The 17,289-nt window shown below is 58.3% G+C and overlaps 1 protein-coding gene across 5 annotated transcripts in view; it reads right to left on the bottom strand.

The window, feature by feature from the left end:
* PCDH1 (protocadherin 1) overlaps positions 1 to 16,628 on the bottom strand; it is a 190,479-nt gene extending 173,851 nt beyond the window's left edge. For 3 of the 5 annotated variants that reach the window (XM_084636548.1, XM_084636546.1, XM_084636549.1), the window contains exons 1-3: positions 7,329 to 7,452; positions 4,785 to 5,599; positions 368 to 2,560 (exon numbers count right to left, since the gene is read on the bottom strand). In XM_084636548.1, coding sequence (XP_084492674.1) covers positions 368 to 2,560; positions 4,785 to 5,599; positions 7,329 to 7,443 — 3,123 coding nt within the window. In that variant the 5' untranslated portion in view covers positions 7,444 to 7,452. Of the gene's footprint in view, positions 1 to 367; positions 2,561 to 4,784; positions 5,600 to 7,328; positions 7,453 to 15,470; positions 15,776 to 16,417 lie in introns of those variants that run through there. The other 2 variants (XM_084636547.1, XM_084636550.1) reach the window with 2 other exon arrangements.
* Between the last annotated feature and the right edge of the window lie 661 nt (positions 16,629 to 17,289).

Raw genomic sequence — 17,289 nt, 5'->3', positions numbered from 1 at the left:
CAGGCCTGGTCTCTAGCCCAGTGCTTGGCTGCTACCGGGGCCCAGGGGCTGCGGATCCAGTCCATCCACACCCCTCACCCAGCACATGCAGGGTTCCTTCCCGTCAGGGGAACCCCCAGCAATGTAGCTCAGCAGCTACCACCCCCATCAGCCACAGGCGGCTGCCCACAGGTCACAGTGCTTCAGCCCCTGCCCTTTCCTGCCCCAGGAAGGAGCCATGGCTAGGTGCTCCATTAGTCCTCTGCCAGCCCCCCAGGCCATTCCCGTGTGGCCGGGGGTGGGTCCATGCTCATTCCCACACCTCCGTCCAGATGGCGCCCCGATGCAGAGGGGGTGCGTCCGGCGGGCTCAGAACGAGCTCTCCTACCTGCTTGTTGGTGTATTTCTGGGGGTTGGTGCGGTAGCTGTAGTCAGAGTACTGTTCGGAGCCCGTTGAGTTGTTGTCCCCAGTGCCCACAAAGGTGTTAGTGGCAGGCAGGTCCTGCACCACCTGGTGCTTCTTAGAGGCGGAGGGTGACTGGGGCTGCAGCTGGATGGAGGGCAGTGGGGAGTTGGAGCGGTAGTGGCGCCCCAAGTCCGGGCTCCCGGGCGGGTAGTTGAGAGGCAGGTGGATGCGGGGGCTATCACTGACAGAGTCGTTCATGAGGTTGAACTTGAGGGACTTCTGCAGCCCTGTCTCCTCCTCATCCTCGGACGGTTTGGGCGGTTTGGGGGACTTGCTCTTCTTCACTTTGCCCTTGCTCTTGCTGCTCTTGTTGCCCTGCTTGGGGGCGTACAAGTCCTTGGTCTCCTTCTTGCCCGCCTGGTAGCCGCTCTTGGCCTCCCTCTGCCGGCAGTAGCGCACCAGCACCACCAGTACTATGACCAGGGTGACGGCCACGATGCCGGCAATGACGCCGAAGAGGATGTTGCTGCGCTGCTTGCCGCGCTCGTACTCGGGGTCGCCGGCAATGTCGATGTCCAGCGGCGTGTCCAGGCTGTGTCCCAGCAGGGTCTCCAGCAGCGTGCGGTTGGCCAGGGTCTCATTGATGTAGAAGTGCACCAGTGCGGTGCCGTGGCGTGAGGGCTTGCCCCTGTCATTGACCCGCACCACCAGGCGGTGCAGGCCGTGGTGCTTGCGCAGGATCTCCTTCTCCAGCGTGATGTCCCCGCTCTGCGACGAGATCTGGAACAGCTCGAAGGGGTTACCCCCCGTGATGCTGTAAGTCAGCTCTGCATTGACCCCCGAGTCAATGTCCTCGGCCTTGACCTTGCTGACCTGCTGCCCAGGGCTGGTGTGGGGCAGGATGTGCTTGTAAGAGGCATTGGAAGGGGAGGTGATGAAAGGGGCATTGTCATTCTCGTCCAGCACGTTGATGGTCACCCCCACGTAGGCGGATCTGGGAGGGTCCCCGCCATCCACAGCTTTGAGCCGAAAGGTGTACGTGCTCTGCTGCTCCCGGTCAAAAGAGATGCTGGAGAGGATCGTGCCAGTGCCATTCTGGATGACAAAATCCCCGTTGTCCTGCTCCACTGACAGCTGGATTCGGGCGTTGTTGCCCTTGTCAGCGTCAATCACTGTCACCATGCCCACCGGACTCAGGGGAGGCATGTTCTCCATCACTGAGAAGTTGTAGCTGCTCAGCATAAACTTGGGGTCGTTGTCGTTCCTGTCCACGACATTGATGGCCACAGATGCAGTGCCCTTGAGACTGGGACTGCCCTTGTCAGCTGCCACCACCAGGAACTCGTAGCGCTCCCTCTGCTCCCGGTCCAGCACGGTCTTCACTCGGATCTCGCCTGAGTCAGGGTCGATGGAGAAGACGCCCTTGGAGGAGGGGTCCATGACCAGGGAGTAAACCAGCTTGGCATTGGAGCCGCTGTCAGCGTCGCTGGCGCTCACCTCCACCACCAGGTCATCAGGTGCATTGTTCTCGGGGAAGGCCACCTCGGTGAGGCTTTGGCTGAAGACTGGGGCGTTGTCATTCACATCCACCACCTGCACCTTGAGAGAGTTGGTGCTGGAGAGGGGCGGGTTCCCCGAGTCCACAGCCACGATCTCGATGGTGTATTCCTTCACCGCCTCGTAGTCCAGCGGCGTGGTGGTCTGCAGGAAGTACTTCTTCTTGCTGTCACTGCCCGTCTCACTGGCCTGTCTCAGCTGGAACGGGACATCGCCAGCAACCACACAGGTGACCACAGCGTTCTCACCCTCATCCCGGTCAGACACCTGTACCAGAGCCACGGCCGTCTCCACAGGCACGTCTTCAGAGATGTTGGCCATGCCGTCCTGATGGGTGACAAGGCCAATGCCCCGGATTTCAATGGAGGGGGCGTTGTCATTCATGTCCTTGACGGTCACCACCACCTGGGTGCGGGCACTCTTGGGATTGGCCCCCTTGTCCTTAGCCAGGACAGAGAACTTGAGGATATTGATGTCCTCCCGGTCAATGGGCCCCTGCACAGTGATGAGGCCCGTGGCCCTGTCCAGGCGCAGCAGGCGGCGCACCATGTCCGTGGCCTGGTGGAAGGAGTAGTCAATCTCGGCATTGGCGCCCTGATCTGAGTCGTTGGCTTTCACCTGTGGGAGGAGGAAGAGGAGGACAAGGTGAACAGGAGCAACCCTGTCCATGTTGCTCCAGTGAAACTGGCCTGACCGGTTAGGCTGCCTCAGCCCCACTCCCTGCTGTCCTGCTCTGGCATGCAAGGAATTCTCCATGGGAACCAGCCAGCCAGCAGGTCTGACACCCAGCAACAGGAAGGAACAGCCAGGAACTAGAATGCAGCCCGTCCAAGTGAGTCGGCCACACCCTGCTGGGCCCTTGCACACCTCTTTGCTAAAATGAACCCTGATTCACCACCGCCACACTGCAGTGAAGCTAGTTACATGCAGCCAAAGACACCACCCGGGAAGGCTGGGTTAGAACCCACTGCTTCCCATTCTGGGCTGCTGCTCTGAAGCCACGCAGGCAGCCCAGTGCCTGCTCCTGGGCCGTCCTGACCCAAAGCCAGTCCAGAGGCTGCTGCAGTTCAATGCAGACAGCTAGTGATTCTCAGGGCTGGGACAGCAGGAGGCTGCAGATTGGGATTGAGGAGCTCGAGCGGAATTGAGTGTTGGGGGAGCCCAGGACAGGAACAATGGGAGGCGGGCTGAGGTTCCGTACTGTGGGGCAATGGCAGAGCTGGGGAGGAGCTCAGGGCTGGGATAGCGTGGGGGGGTGGCAGGGAGCTGTGGGTCAGGACTATGGGGACCAGCGTAGCTGGGGAGTGGGGGAACCGAGGACAGAAATAGCATGTAGGGGGGAGAGGCTGGGATTGAGGGGCAGCAGCAGAAGTGGGGGAGGTGGGTCCCAGGGCTGGAACAGCTCCAGATTGGGGCTGAGAGATGTTGGCTGAGTGGAGGGACAGAGGAGAGCTGCCCATACGCTGCATGGCTCTATTCCCCCCCCCCCCCACACACACACACACACACTTCTCCCGGTCAGGAGTTCTGCATTCACATAAGCCTGTTTCCACATTTATTATTTGCTTTCTAAAGAATCAGAGGTTTGTCTAACATTTGCTTTCCTAATCAGCTCTCCAAGCGGGCTCCTCTCTGCCCCATTTGCGGCTCTGCCGTTATCTCGCTCAGCAGATTTGGATGGAGAACAAAAGTTGTTAAATGTAAATTCCACCTTTTACCTCCACTCCCTGAGCTGAGGAGTCATTTTCTTCCTGAAAGATAAAAGCTGAGCAATGGCAGCAGCAGAGCTGCAGCCCATTCTCCTGTCGCTTCTGCCTTATCTGCCTCCAACTTTCGCTCTCTGAACAGTGAAAAATGAATTCTTAAAATTCACATCAAAATTAGCGAGCCGAGCAGCCGAGCGCTGGCCGCGCTCCGCTTATTAAGATGGCAGCTGCAGATAAACAGATGTCAGCTCCCATCAGCTCAGTGCCCCTTCCACCAAATCCACAGAGACCCACCCCTCAGGGCCCCCAGCCAATCAAGATGGGCATTAGGATGCCACGCTTGGGCTCAAAATTCTCTCTGTGGAGTCTGTGGCATGCAAGCGGCCTTTGGCTGCCCCGGGGCTTCAGAGACAGCCATGCCACGTTTTGTTTGTGCATGTACAAGAGAGTCTGCACCATCCCACATCTCCCCGGGGAGCAGGCACTTCCCAGGGGCTGCCAAGCCAAAGGAGCCTGCTTTACTCTCAGAGGCATCTAATGCTGCTGAAAGGGAGACTAATTTCCTGTCTGTAGCCAGCATTTAGCACAGCTAGGCAGTGGGCAGGCTTCCCAAGCACAGCGCTGCCAGTGCCCCTCTATCCTGACCTGCAGCCCCTGCTAGCCCAGCCCTGGCCTTCCCCCACTTCTTTTCCATTCCTAATCTTACCAACTTACAAAACCTAACTAACAAAACCCCTGCCACTTGTGATCATGCCATGCCTGAAACCAGGTCCCCGGTGGTGCCTCAGCACATTTCCAGACAGACAGACTGTGAGGCCTTTGGGACAAAGACTGTTCTTTTTGTTCTGTGTTTGTACAGCATCTGGGGCCACAGGGGGCTGAGCCATGACTGGAGCCGATGAGAGATACTGTAATACTCCTAATAATGTACAGTGCCTACTGCAATGTGGGCCTGGTCCGTGACTGGGCCTCCTTAGTGTTCCCATAATACACCTAATAAATAATAATCATAGTAAGTAATATAGAGACACTCCAGCTGCTCCACACCCCCCCTTTGAACACTGATGAAGAAAGTGGGAAGCTGGCCTGGGTGGTGCAGCTTGTGCGCGATGCTTGGTGCCCCGCTGCATGCTCACCTGAAGGACGGAGTGCCCCACGGGGCTGTTCTCCGAGAGCTCCGCCTCGTACAGGGCCTTCTCGAACTTGGGGGTGTTGTCGTTCATGTCCAGGATGGTTATGCGCAGCAGGGCGCTGCTTGCCCGTGGTGGGCTGCCTCCATCCTGCACCTTGATGGTCAGGTCATAGGAGTCCCACTGCTCTCGGTCCAGGTTCCCCATGACAATCAGCTGTGGCTGCTTCTCATCCTGATCCTCAGCCACCTGTAGGCCAAAGAGCTCCTGCGCCTCAGGCCCAGCCAGGAGCTCGTAGGAGGCCACCCCATTGGCTCCTGCATCACGGTCCATGGCCAGGGGGATGGGGAAGAGTGCCCCAATGTTGGTGTTCTCAGGAATGGCCAGCGTGATGACGGGTGAGGCAAAGTTGGGCGTGTTGTCGTTGATGTCCAGCACCTCGATCTGCCCCTCCAGCAGGCGTGGGCTGCTGTTCATCTTCAGGTCCGTGATGGACACCTCGAACTCCAAGAAGCAGCGGTCCCCTGGGAACTGGCTCTGGCACTCCCGCAGGCTCTCTCGGTCGATGGAGGTCTCCGTGGTGTAAATGTCCCCAGTCTTGCCATCCACACGCAGGTAGGGGGCCCCCACTTCCAACTTGTAGAGGTGCCCCACGTCAGGAAAGCCGTAGTCGGCAGCCAAGCTCCCAATGAGTGTGTTGGGCGGCTGTTCCTCCTGCACTTTGTAGACCACGCGTGTCCCAGCGCCCAAGATGGGGAGCTGCAGGAAGAGCCACAGGCCCAGGCAGGCTGCCAGCCACGTCATCCTGTGCTGGACAGGGGCTGCAAGGAAGCAAAGACACCACAGATTAGGGACAGCATGCTCCATCCCTTGGGCCTCCTCACTCCCCACAGGCCCCATTCGCTGCCACTCCATGTCCAACCTGGCTAGGAATGAGAAACCCCAGTCCTATTGCCAGCCATGAAGCAGCTGAGCACTTCCCTGCTCCACACACTCACCTCCCTGCTGAGCTAGTCACAGGAGCTGATTTCCAGCAGCCCTCTGCAACCCCCCAACATCGGTGCCCAGGGGAAAGGCTCCTGCAAGCCCTGCCTGCGTAAGGACACAGGCACTGAAACCCAGCCCCACGCCTGTCCCTGCCCACCAGCTAGTCACAGTGCGAACAGACACTGTACCCAGGTAGATGCACGCAGGGCATGCTGCAGAGGGCTTCCGCCTGCAGTGCACAGCATGCTCTAGCCAGAGAGACAGCCTCGAGGCGCAGACCAGAGACCCTGCATCCCCCACAGCACTCCAGCAACATGCTGTAAGCGAGCAGGTGCCTCCACCCTGGCACTCCAGTGACACGCTACAAGTGTGCAACCCCCCCAGTGCTGCAGTGACACATGCTACGAGCGCACCCCATCCCCATCCCCACCCCCACCCTACAGTGACTCACACTATGAGTGTCCCCATCCCGGCACTGCAGTGACACGCTGTGAGCAAGCGCCTCCCCTCTCCCTCCCCCCCCCCGGCACTGCAGTGACACATGGTATGAGCATGCACCCCCTCCCCCTGGCACTGCAGTGACACACTGCATCACGTGCTCTAGCCAGAGAGACAGCTTCGCGGCGCAGACCAGAGACCCTGCCCCCCCACCCCCCGCCAGCGCTGCAGCGACATGCTGTGAGCAAGTGCCTCCACCCGGACATTGCAGCGACACACTACAAGTGTGCAACGCCCCCCCAGTGCTGCAGTGACACATGCTACGACCGCACACACACCCTGTGCTATGGTGACTCATGCTATGAGCTTCCCACCCACACCCCGGCACTACAGTGACACGGTGCCCCCCCCAGCACTGCAGCGACACACGCTACAAGTGCACCCCCCCCCCCGTGCGGCACAGACACCTGCTACAAGCGCACGCTTACCCCCCATGCTGCAGTGACACAAACTGCGCCCACACACACACAGACCCAGTCCTGACTCCTGGCCCCTGGGGGCTGCATTACAGCAGACAGGAGAAGAGACTCTCAGGGCACTGGGGCCACCCCATAAAGCAGCTCCTAACCTCAGCACTGCCCCATGTGGAGTGCAACCCCCACAGCACTGCTGTGCTGGCCCCGAGCTGGGCTCCCTGGCTACACAGGGCAGGCTGGGGCCCCACCCCTGCTCACACTGGTACGAGCTGTGGGCATACACCAGGTGGGGGGCAGAGAGGCAAGGTGAGACCCCTCCCCTCCTCATTATCCCGGCCCCACAAGATACACAAGCACAGTAACCTCCCCCCAACACATAGAGACAGTCTGACCACCTCCAACACACACACACCTTGCCAACAAACACACACAGTCTGACCCCCACCAACACACACAGTAACCTCCTCCAACACACAGTCTGACCTCCAACACGTACAGTGTCTGACCCCCACCAACACACATACACACACACAGAGTAACCTCCCCCAACACACACAGTCTGACTGCCTCCAACACACACACACACACAGTAAACTCTCTCCAACACACACACACAGTCTGACCCGCGCCAACACACACAGTAACCTACCGACTACACACACTGTCTGATCCCCTAAGATACGCAGACTGACCACCACCAGCACACACACAGTAGCCTCCCCCAAACACACACTGTCTGACCCCTCCAACACACATAGTAACATCACCCCAACACACACACACACTGTCTGACCTCCGCCACGCACACACACACACAGTAACCTCCCCCCAACACGCACACACTGACTCCCTCTGCACATATACATACACAAAATAACCTCCCCCCCTACACACACACACACTGTCTGACCCCCCACCAAACGCGCACACACACACACTGTCTGACACCCTCCATGCACGCACACACACACACACAGAGTAACCTCCCCCCGACACTCACACACTGTCTGACCCCCACCAACACACCGGAGCGTCCCAAGAGACAGAGGGCTTGACTACCAATACAGATCCAATAAGCAGCCCACAGTGAAAGCCATGTACCTGACACATACACGCATCAACTTCCTCCCTAGAAACAACACAATCCCAGCCAAGCACCTGAACGCAAGCACTATACAAACTTGCCAACCTCTAGCATGACTGTCCAGAACCAGAATCATGGCCCCACACCCCCTATTTCCCAGGGACCCACATACAGCACTGCTCCCCGCAACCCATCACCCTGCCCATGCCCCAGCCTCACGCCTCCACAGAAACACCTCCTGTGATGAACAGACATGCAATGCCGTACTCCTCCCTCCCCACACTGCAGCCCCCAGCCCCTCAACACTATCCACTACGCACCCCACACAACCCCAAACCTCCACCATACACACACCTCCCACCTCAACCCCGAAACACACAATTCCCTCCTCTCCAGTTCTTCCTGGTTCAGTTACTGCACTAAGAGCCAGCATCTCCCCCGGGCACAAGGCTTGAACCCCTCACTCCTCCCCCATGACATTCAGCCCCCCATCCTGGCTGCTACCTTCAGCTCTAAGCTCCGAGCTCTTCTCTGAACAGGCAGGCTCTGCAAGGGAAGGGCCGAGAAAACAGCAGGAGATGCCCATGAGAACAACACCCCACTCCCCTACAGAGTTCCACCTCCCCTTCCCTCAGTCCCAGGCACACCCTTTGGGGCTGCAGCTGAGATAATGGCAAGAGAGATGCCTACCTGGTCCAGCCCCTCCAAGCATGCCTGGCCTCACTGCCTTCCCTGAAAATCAACCCCACGAGCAGTGCCAGGCCCCAGTGGGTCAGAGCACAGGACCCTTGGCAGTGCCCTTCCCAAACCTCACCCTATCCAGCAGGGAGCGTCTCCGAGTGCCCATAGGATGGGGGGCATTGGGGAGGGTTACAGCTGCCTGGCAACGAGCACAGCCCCTAGAGAGATGCTGCAGCTTCAAGCCTGTGGGAGGCAACACCTGAGCAATGGGAACCCCAAGCACAAGGATCCCTCCAGCCCAGAAGACCCCTCTCCCATGTAAGCTCCAGACCACCCCCCACACGGCCAACTCCCCCAGCCCTTCTCTTTCCACCCACACACTCAGTAAGCTGCCCCCCAACACAGAGCCAGCCCCCATGCTACCCTTCCCCCACATATGGCCAGCCCCACTCCCCCACACATAGCGAGTTGAGTCTCCGTCCACAGCACAAAGTGATCCCATGGGGTACTACCCCACTCCCATTCATTGTGAGCTCTCCTCCCCCCCACCCCAGGGAATCCCTCAGTTCCCCACCCCCACTCTGCTACATGGTGCTCTGACCCTGGGTGGGCCCGTGCTCCCCTGAATAAGTGAGTGGGGCAACAGGCAGTGCCAAGAGCAGCTAGGGTGCCACACAGTTTAGCGCAGTCCTCGAGCCACTAGCTCACAGCCCATCACAAGTCCCTGACCCCAGCCCAGCAGAGGGGACCCTGTGCAGCCCCTCCTCTCCTGCACAGACCACAGCCTCTTCCACAAGCACAGATGACAATCACAGGGAAGTCTTAGCAGCCCTGCTCCCAGGCTCCCAGCCGTGGGGCCTGGCTCTCCCTCCCTGGAAGAGCTGTCCCGCTTTGCTAAGTGCCTTTCACGCAGGACTAAGAAATCCACCCCTCCCTGGCAGCATGAGTGAGACAGGGGGCTCTGGGATGGCAGGAGCATCCAGCCCAGGAGCTGCCCATGTGTGGGGCAGGCCCATTTGTCCTGGCAAAGTGTGAGAGCAAAACAAGCCCCTCCCAGTAACAAGGCAAGGGACATCAACACCGAGACTCAGCCCTGACCCAGGAGAAGCACATTGCCAGGCACAGAGAAGAAACAGAGCAAAATCAGCTTTGGTGGAGAATGGCTCCCAGAGGAAGGCAAAAGGCTGACAGCAACCACAGTGTGCCACATGCCTGGACCGCAAGTGTGCGTGCCCTTCTCAGGCACCCTATTGCTCGGTAGTATCTTAGAAAATGGCCGCGTATGGAGCAAGACAAACAAATACTATCTAACCACCGGGCCTGGGGGAGTCCCAGTTGGACAGACCCCAAGAGTCGGTCGGGATCTATTGAGTTCCCTGGTGAGGCCCTTTTGGAGCTGCAGCTGGGCCTGGAGCTGCTCCCAGAGGTTGTTTCCCCATATTTGTTTATTCTAGGCATGGGTTCCAACTGTCATTCCCATTGGGTGAGGTTTGGGGCAAAGGTGAAAGTCATAGGGTAAGGCAGTCCCTGTGCCTAGCAGGCAACCTGAGTCAGCCATTCCTAGGCTCCGGGCCAGGTGTCTCGCAGGGCTCTGCACCCAGCAGCTTCCACTGTGACCACTAGTGGGGCTGGGCAAGCCCAGCACTCACCCTGCTACCTCTCTCACTGCAGCAGGAGCCAGAGGCAGAACACGGACCAACACTCACTCGCAGGACAATTCACCTTGGCCTGAGCAGGCGCTGTATTTTTGCCTCTGGTCCCCCACCATCCTCTGCTGGTGCAGAGAGGGTGCGTGAACAACTCCCACTCACTGCATGGCTCTGAATGACATGCTGCAGAGCTCCAGCCTGAGAATCATGACCAACAGCGCGGCCCCTTGGACACAGTGAAGCTGTCCACCAATGGTAAAGCTCATCTGTTCAGGATGCACTGGAACCAATTCCTCCAGGAGCTAAGGACTGTACCAGATCTCCCCAGCTTCTGCTCAGAGAGCCAGGCACGCTCCTACAACCCACCTGCACCGCTGAACACCGGGAGCAGTTACCATTTACAACCCAAACCACTCCACTGCACACACAACTCTCCCCCAGAAAGAGGGTGAGCAACAGAGCAAACCACACATGGCATCACTCAATGCACCATCAGAAGGTGCTCAGATACTGCTGTGATGAGGGTGGGATCAGAACCTCTACAGAATTACACCCAAGGCGCTGTGTACAGAAACATGAGGGTTGCAAAGTCCAGAACTCAAAAGTTAAGAAATGCCAGAATTAAGGTTCCCTGTGGGACCTTCATTAATCCCCTTTGTGCGTGGGCATTAGGAGACAGTCTTGGATTACATGCTCACATACTGTTGTTTCCACAGGACCCTGCCTCATTCAGGGCACATAGTGGACAGTGCTCCATGTTCAATACTTCTGTTTATCCTCATCATTCACTGCATGGCCCCAGGTCTTATTTACTGCACACCACTCAAACCATGACCTGAATAAAGAATAATTCATTTCCTCCGGGGCTTTTCTATATTGCTCATCACTACAGCATCTGAGTGCTTCACACACATTAATGAATGTGTCTTCACAATGCCTGTCAGGTAGAGGGGATGTTGTCCCTATTTTGCACATGGGGAAGAGAAGCAGAGAGTTTAAGGCCAAAACTGCCAAAGGTGTTGAACAAATTTTAGATGCCCAAATCTGAGAAGGCCCAATCTTAACATTCGCTAACATCTAGTACGGGGTAGGCAACCTATGGCATGTGCCAAAGGCGGCCTGGGATACCGGCTGCCGGCCCCCTGCCAGCTGGGGTTCCATCCGCTGGCCCCGTTTAGCCGACTGCCGGCCCCGAGTCCCAGCCACCGGTCGGGGGGGCTCTGCTGTCAGCCTGGGGTCCCGGCCGCCAGCCCAGGGCTCTGCAGCTACCACCAGCTGTGACCCACTGGCCCCAGCCTGGGGCAGTGAGGGGTGCAGACAGGAGCAAGAGGGGGCTCAGCAAGAGGGGGCTCAGCAACAACAAAAATTGTTCCAGCGCCACTGTACTGGGATATTTTTAAGTCTTGATTTGCTGCTGACATCACTATGACGCCACGTGGAACAGCACACTGCGTTTGATGTTGAGATTAGAATGTACATGCAAGAACTGGAATCAGAATTTTCAGACAGATTTCAAGATTTCCAGTGATTTGGCCCAATGCTTTCTTTTATAATTAAACCTGAAAACTTCAACAAAAGCGACTTGCATCTGTCTGTATTTCAGTGGATGGGTGTTGAAGATTTCCGAAATGCAGCTCATTCAGTTAAAAAGCTCAGAATTGTGGGCATCTAAGTTTGGAGTTCTGTGGAGTGTACTTGAAGTTACCGAGAGAGATTGTTGAGCCTCTGTACTGACCAGCTGGACGTCCCTGTCAGTGAAATTTAACTGTTTGAAGAAAATTGCATTTGCAATGCTTTCAGCATTTGGATCCACATACCTGTGTGAACAGGTATTTTCACACATGAAATCTGTCCTCTGTCCCTCTTGGAGCTGGTTAACAACTGATCACTCAGAAGCCTGTGTGCAGCTTAAAGTATCCAAATACGTGCCAGACATTGGAAAACTCAGCAAGGAAAAGCAAGGGCAAAGATCACACTAAACTGATAAGATCTGCATTTTAATTTAATTTTAAATGAAGCTTCTTAAACATTTTAAAAAGCTTATTTACTTTACATACAACAATAGTTTAGTTATATATTACAGACTTATACAAAGAGACCTTCTAAAAACATTAAAATGTATTACTGGCACGCAAAACCTTAATTTAGAGTGAATAAATGAAGCCTCGGCACACCACTTCTGAAAGGTTGCTGACCCCGATCTAGTATGTTCAAAGCACAGCTCCAGTGGACTTCAGCTGCAGCTGTGAGCACTCAGCACTTCTGCAGCTTTGGCCTAAGGTGTCCTAAGCCAGATGCCCCACAATGAGAAACACCTAAGTTGCCACCTGTGCAGATTCCAGTTTACCCTACACCTCATGCAGGCTACAGACCCTATTCCAGAGAGAGGGAGAGACCCCAGTCCTAAAGGCAGTATTCAACTGCCACAGTGAAACCATCCTTTCTCTTCCTGCAACCCCTCCCCCCACTACCACCTCACTCCCTCCCCACTCTCCAACCTCTGCAGCAGAGGAGGCAGGGGCTCCACAGAAAGCAGCCTCCTTCACTACACAACCCTGATTCATCCCTAGAGCAGATCCGCCCTGTGCACTGAAGGAGACAGGGGCCCAGTGCAAAAAGCAAGTACGTGAACACATAATTAAAGGCTGTATCATAATGCATAGGTACAAGAGGACTGAATTAAGATTACATGCAAAATTAATTCAGGCATTCCCTAATTTTGAGTGCTTGACTTTGCAACCTTAATGTTCCTTTGCAGATGTTATTTCCTACTTTTAAAAAACTTAACAATTGAAAAAAACACTAATTTCCTTGTGTAAAACTGTACCGACACCAACGTGGGTCATCAGTGGGTCTGGGATCCTTAGCACAGTCCTCCACCATGTAAGCTAACATTCACTGATAGCAGTAGTAGGTTGTCAACCTCAATATGGACCTACCACTAGAGGGGGCTGGAGACATACTTTACCAGTGGGTTTCACACATACTTGCTGAACAGTAAAGTTGAAACCAAGGAATCCTGGATTCAGTCCCAGGTTCTGGAGGGGAGTGTTCTCTAGTGGTTACAGATCTCTCTGCCCCATTTCACCTTGTCCCTCTCCCTGCTGCTATCTCCTGTCTTCCTGCCCCTACTTACTCCCAGCTCTGCTCCTAGCCTCCCACTCCAGAGTTCATGGTCCTGCCACTCTCCCCCCATTTCCCCTTCCCTGCTGCCATCCCCCGCATCTGTCCCCAGCTCCTGCCATGCTCACACCCTGATCCTATTCCCCCCCCGCATGGCTCCTGCCCCCTCCCTCCACTACCTTGTTCTGTCCCCACTGCCATCTTCCGCCCCCCATTCTGTTCCATCCCTTCTTATGAGTACCTGCCACACCCTTTTCCTCCTCCTGCCTGGACACAGCAGGGGGCACTGAGGGCATAGGACAGACAGCTCCCCTGCTCCACAGCAGCCTCTGGCCTTTGGGGGAGAAACAGCAGGGAAAGTCCTGCTCAGGCCCTGCAGTCCTAGGCTGTAGCATGCTCAGTTCAGACAGAATCTTTGAGATTTTAGAGGCTGAACCTCTCTCTACTGAGCATGTGCACACTAAGATTTTTCAAAGGCTTTTCACTTGACCAAATTTGGGTGTTTTTTCCCAGGAACAGCAAAAGGCACCTCCCCAGCATTGGAGTGACCCCCTTTCAAGCCTTAACCCCCAAGCATGGTGGTGACAGAGCTTCTCAACCCAACAGCAGTGGGAATGTTTCTAACATGGTCAAACATGGTATTTCTCAGAAATGGCTGAGCCCTTTGAGCTGAACCCTTCCAAAAGATCCAGCCGGAAGGCAGACAGCGAGTGTGAGAAATTCCAGCCTGAAGATTTGGCGTTTGGTAAAATCATACCAACAAGCAACTAAAAACAAGATCTCATCCTGGCAGCCATAGCTACAGGCAGTGCTGCCTGGCCAAGTAGCCTGAAACAGGGCAAGGGAGAATCACACCTGTGCATCCCACCACAGCAAGTCCCTGCCCAGGGCTCTCAGGCCCACCCCCACCACAGCAGCTACAGGCAGCAGGAACCCCCAGACCATTCCTAGGCACAGAGGGAGCAAGATTTGCGAAGCAGGCACCAGCGGCCTGGAGCCTGACACCCACAGTCACATTACACTATGCACGAGATCGCACCTGCCCTGCCTTGCCCACTTGCCCCAGAGCCGGGGCACTTCCAGCACTGACCAGCCCTCCCAACCTTAGCCACGCCAGGCTGGAGCTGTCAGGACTTAGCACAGCCTGGCCCTGGGCGAGAACCCTGAGGGAGCTGAGTCCCAGAGGGAGGCTGGCAACTGGGTAGTGACTCCAGAAAAAAGGGGGAAAGGGATTAAAGGGGAAATGCCAGGTCCGGTCACCCCCCCCCTTCCCACTACGCACCCAGGGGCAAGGCACACGCGCGCGGGGAGGGGCACACACTCTACAAGCTCTCGGGGAACTAATCCCTGGCCAAATCCCAAAGCTGCCGTCACGGAGCTAGGGCCAGGCAAGGAAAGCGGTGGATAAGGGTTCGCTTGGGCCATTTAGAAAGGGACACCTGCTTTCCCTGGTACCTTCTCGTTCACAGGCACACACACACGCAGCGCTAGTGGCACATACACACACCCCATGCCAGTGGCGCTCACACACAAACACATCACACACCCCATGCCAGTGGCGCGCGCGCACAAACACATCACACACCCCATGCCAGTGGCGCGCACGCACACAAACACATCACACACCCCATGCCAGTGGCGCTCACACACAAACACATCACACACCCCATGCCAGTGGCGCTCTCGCACAAACACATCACACACCCCATGCCAGTGGCACGCGCGCACAAACACATCACACACCCCATGCCAGTGGCGCGCGCGCACAAACACATCACACACCCCATGCCAGTGGCGCTCACACACAAACACATCACTCACCCCATGCCAGTGGCGCTCACACACAAACACATCACTCACCCCATGCCAGTGGCGCTCACACACAAACACATCACACACCCCATGCCAGTGGCGCTCACACACAAACACATCACACACCCCATGCCAGTGGCGCTCTCGCACAAACACATCACTCACCCCATGCCAGTGGCGCTCACACACAAACACATCACACACCCCATGCCAGTGGCGCTCACACACAAACACATCACTCACTCCATGCCAGTGGCGCGCGCGCACAAACACATCACACACCCCATGCCAGTGGCGCTCACACACAAACACATCACACACCCCATGCCAGTGGCGCGCGCGCACAAACACATCACTCACCCCATGCCAGTGGCGCGCACACACACTGTGCCAGCGGCGATCGCGCGCGCGCGCGCGCTCCCACTCCCTTTCTGGCACTTACAGCAGCATTTGCCCGCACCCGAAGCAGGCTTGGTTTTCCTGGGGAAGCTATAGGGCAGGTCGGGAGCTCGGCGGCCAGTGGGGAGCGATGCAGATGAGCCCGTTTCCGCCACGGTGGGCGATCGGGGAGGCGCTGGTCTCCTGGCGGGCTCTGGGCAGCCTCTCCCGGGGATGGAGGCAGCAGCACAACAAGTGTCAGGAGCCGCGTGCGGCGCTGCTGTCCGGTCAGGCGACGCCAGGGCACTGCAGCGCGCAGCCCGGCAGCCCTTTCGCTTCGCCAGCCCCGGGCCCCGGCCCTGAGCAGCCGGCGAGAGCCCCTGGCGCAAGCAGCTCCACCCCTCCCGGCCCTGGCTCGGGCTAGGGCAGCTCCGCGATCCACCCTTGGTGCCGAGGAGAGGGGGAGCTCCCCGCCCAACAAGCCACGGGAATCTCCAGGGACGAGACGGGTGAAGCCCGGGAGCCCATGGCGGGGACGGGGCGGCTGCGCCCCCAATAAGGCTCCGATCCCCGGGCAGCCTCTGATCACGGCTCAGCACAGAGCTCAGCACAGAGCCTGGAAAGAAAGTTGGTGGCCGCACAAGCGGCGGAAGGGCAGCCGCTCCTGGCCCCTTCTCCCTCGCCCGGCTGCCGGGAGGCGCGTCCCTCCTTCGCTGGGCGCAGCATCCGCCTCGCTACTCAGCATCGCTTCTGGGCTCCACTCCCCCTTCCCGGGCACCCAGCTGCCCCGCACTTGGACGCAACCCGCAGCCCCAGCAGCCAGCGCAGCCGCCTGGTCCCCGAGACCCGGCCCCCGCCTCGCTCCCTGCCCGCGCGGACCCGGCCAGGAAGACCCGCGCACTCCCGCATTCCGACACACACAGAGGCATCGCTGTGGGGCAACTGGGGGCTCCCGGGTCCAGCCGCGCTGGGGCACCGAGCACCGGGCAGGCTTCCGGCTGCGGCTCTTACTTGGTTGCGGGGAGCGCCGTGTGCGCTGCTCCTCCGGCTTCTCCATCCCCTGCCCCTGCCGGGACCGGCTCCGCTCCGCGCCTCCGGCTGGTTCCCCACGAAATAGGCGGAATCCCGGGGGACCCGGGGCGGCCGGTCGGGGCTGCGGCTCCCTCCCGGCTCGGCAAGCGGGGCTGGCGCAGCCGTGTCCGTCGCAGTGTCCGGCTCTCGGCGTGTGTGAGGCTGTGCCAGGGACGCACCGAGCCGACCTAGCCCCCTCCCCCTTGCTGCTCCGCCTCTTGCTGCCGCCAGCACCGGGAGGTGGAGCCCGGCGGGGCGGGGGCTCAGCGGATCCGCCGAGTTCTGCGGCTGGGAGGCAGTTGGAGCCTCTAGCTTGCGCTGCGGTGGGTCGGAGCCGGAGCTACCCGCCTGTTCCCCTGCGAGCAGCCGGCCCGGGCCGCCACCTGCACTGCCCGGCCGGGGGCGGATCGGTGCGCGCATGGCTAATCTCCCCAGGAACCAAGCCAGACCCCAGCCCTGCGCTAGCGCTTAGGGCAGAGCCCCGGAGCGACCTCCAGTTCTCTGGGGACTGAGCAACGTGTCCCCGAAAGCCTCGCTGGAGAGCGGAGCCAGCGCCCAGTTGTCCACCACTCCGCAGAGCTCCGGCCCCGGGGCAGCCCAATGGCCGGCGCGTCCGCGGCTGCCCCCCCCCCAACCCATCCCGCCTCTCCGGGGGCCAAGGAGCTGCCCGGCCCGCCCAGCCCTTCCCCCGTGGGAGCGGGAGGAATTGGCCCCATGACTCCAAGGCAGAGCTGCGCTCCTGGAGCTGCTTGAGATGCTGCCCACGGCTCCCAACGAGCCGGTGCGCTCCCCTGGAGCAGAGGAGCCCTATG

Source organism: Lepidochelys olivacea, assembly GCF_965140295.1.
Source record: "Lepidochelys olivacea isolate rLepOli2 genome assembly, chromosome: 8".
Lineage (NCBI taxonomy): Eukaryota > Metazoa > Chordata > Testudines > Cheloniidae > Lepidochelys > Lepidochelys olivacea.
The sequence above is the reverse complement of the archived record's forward strand: the minus strand, read 5'-3'. Positions and strand labels throughout refer to the sequence as shown.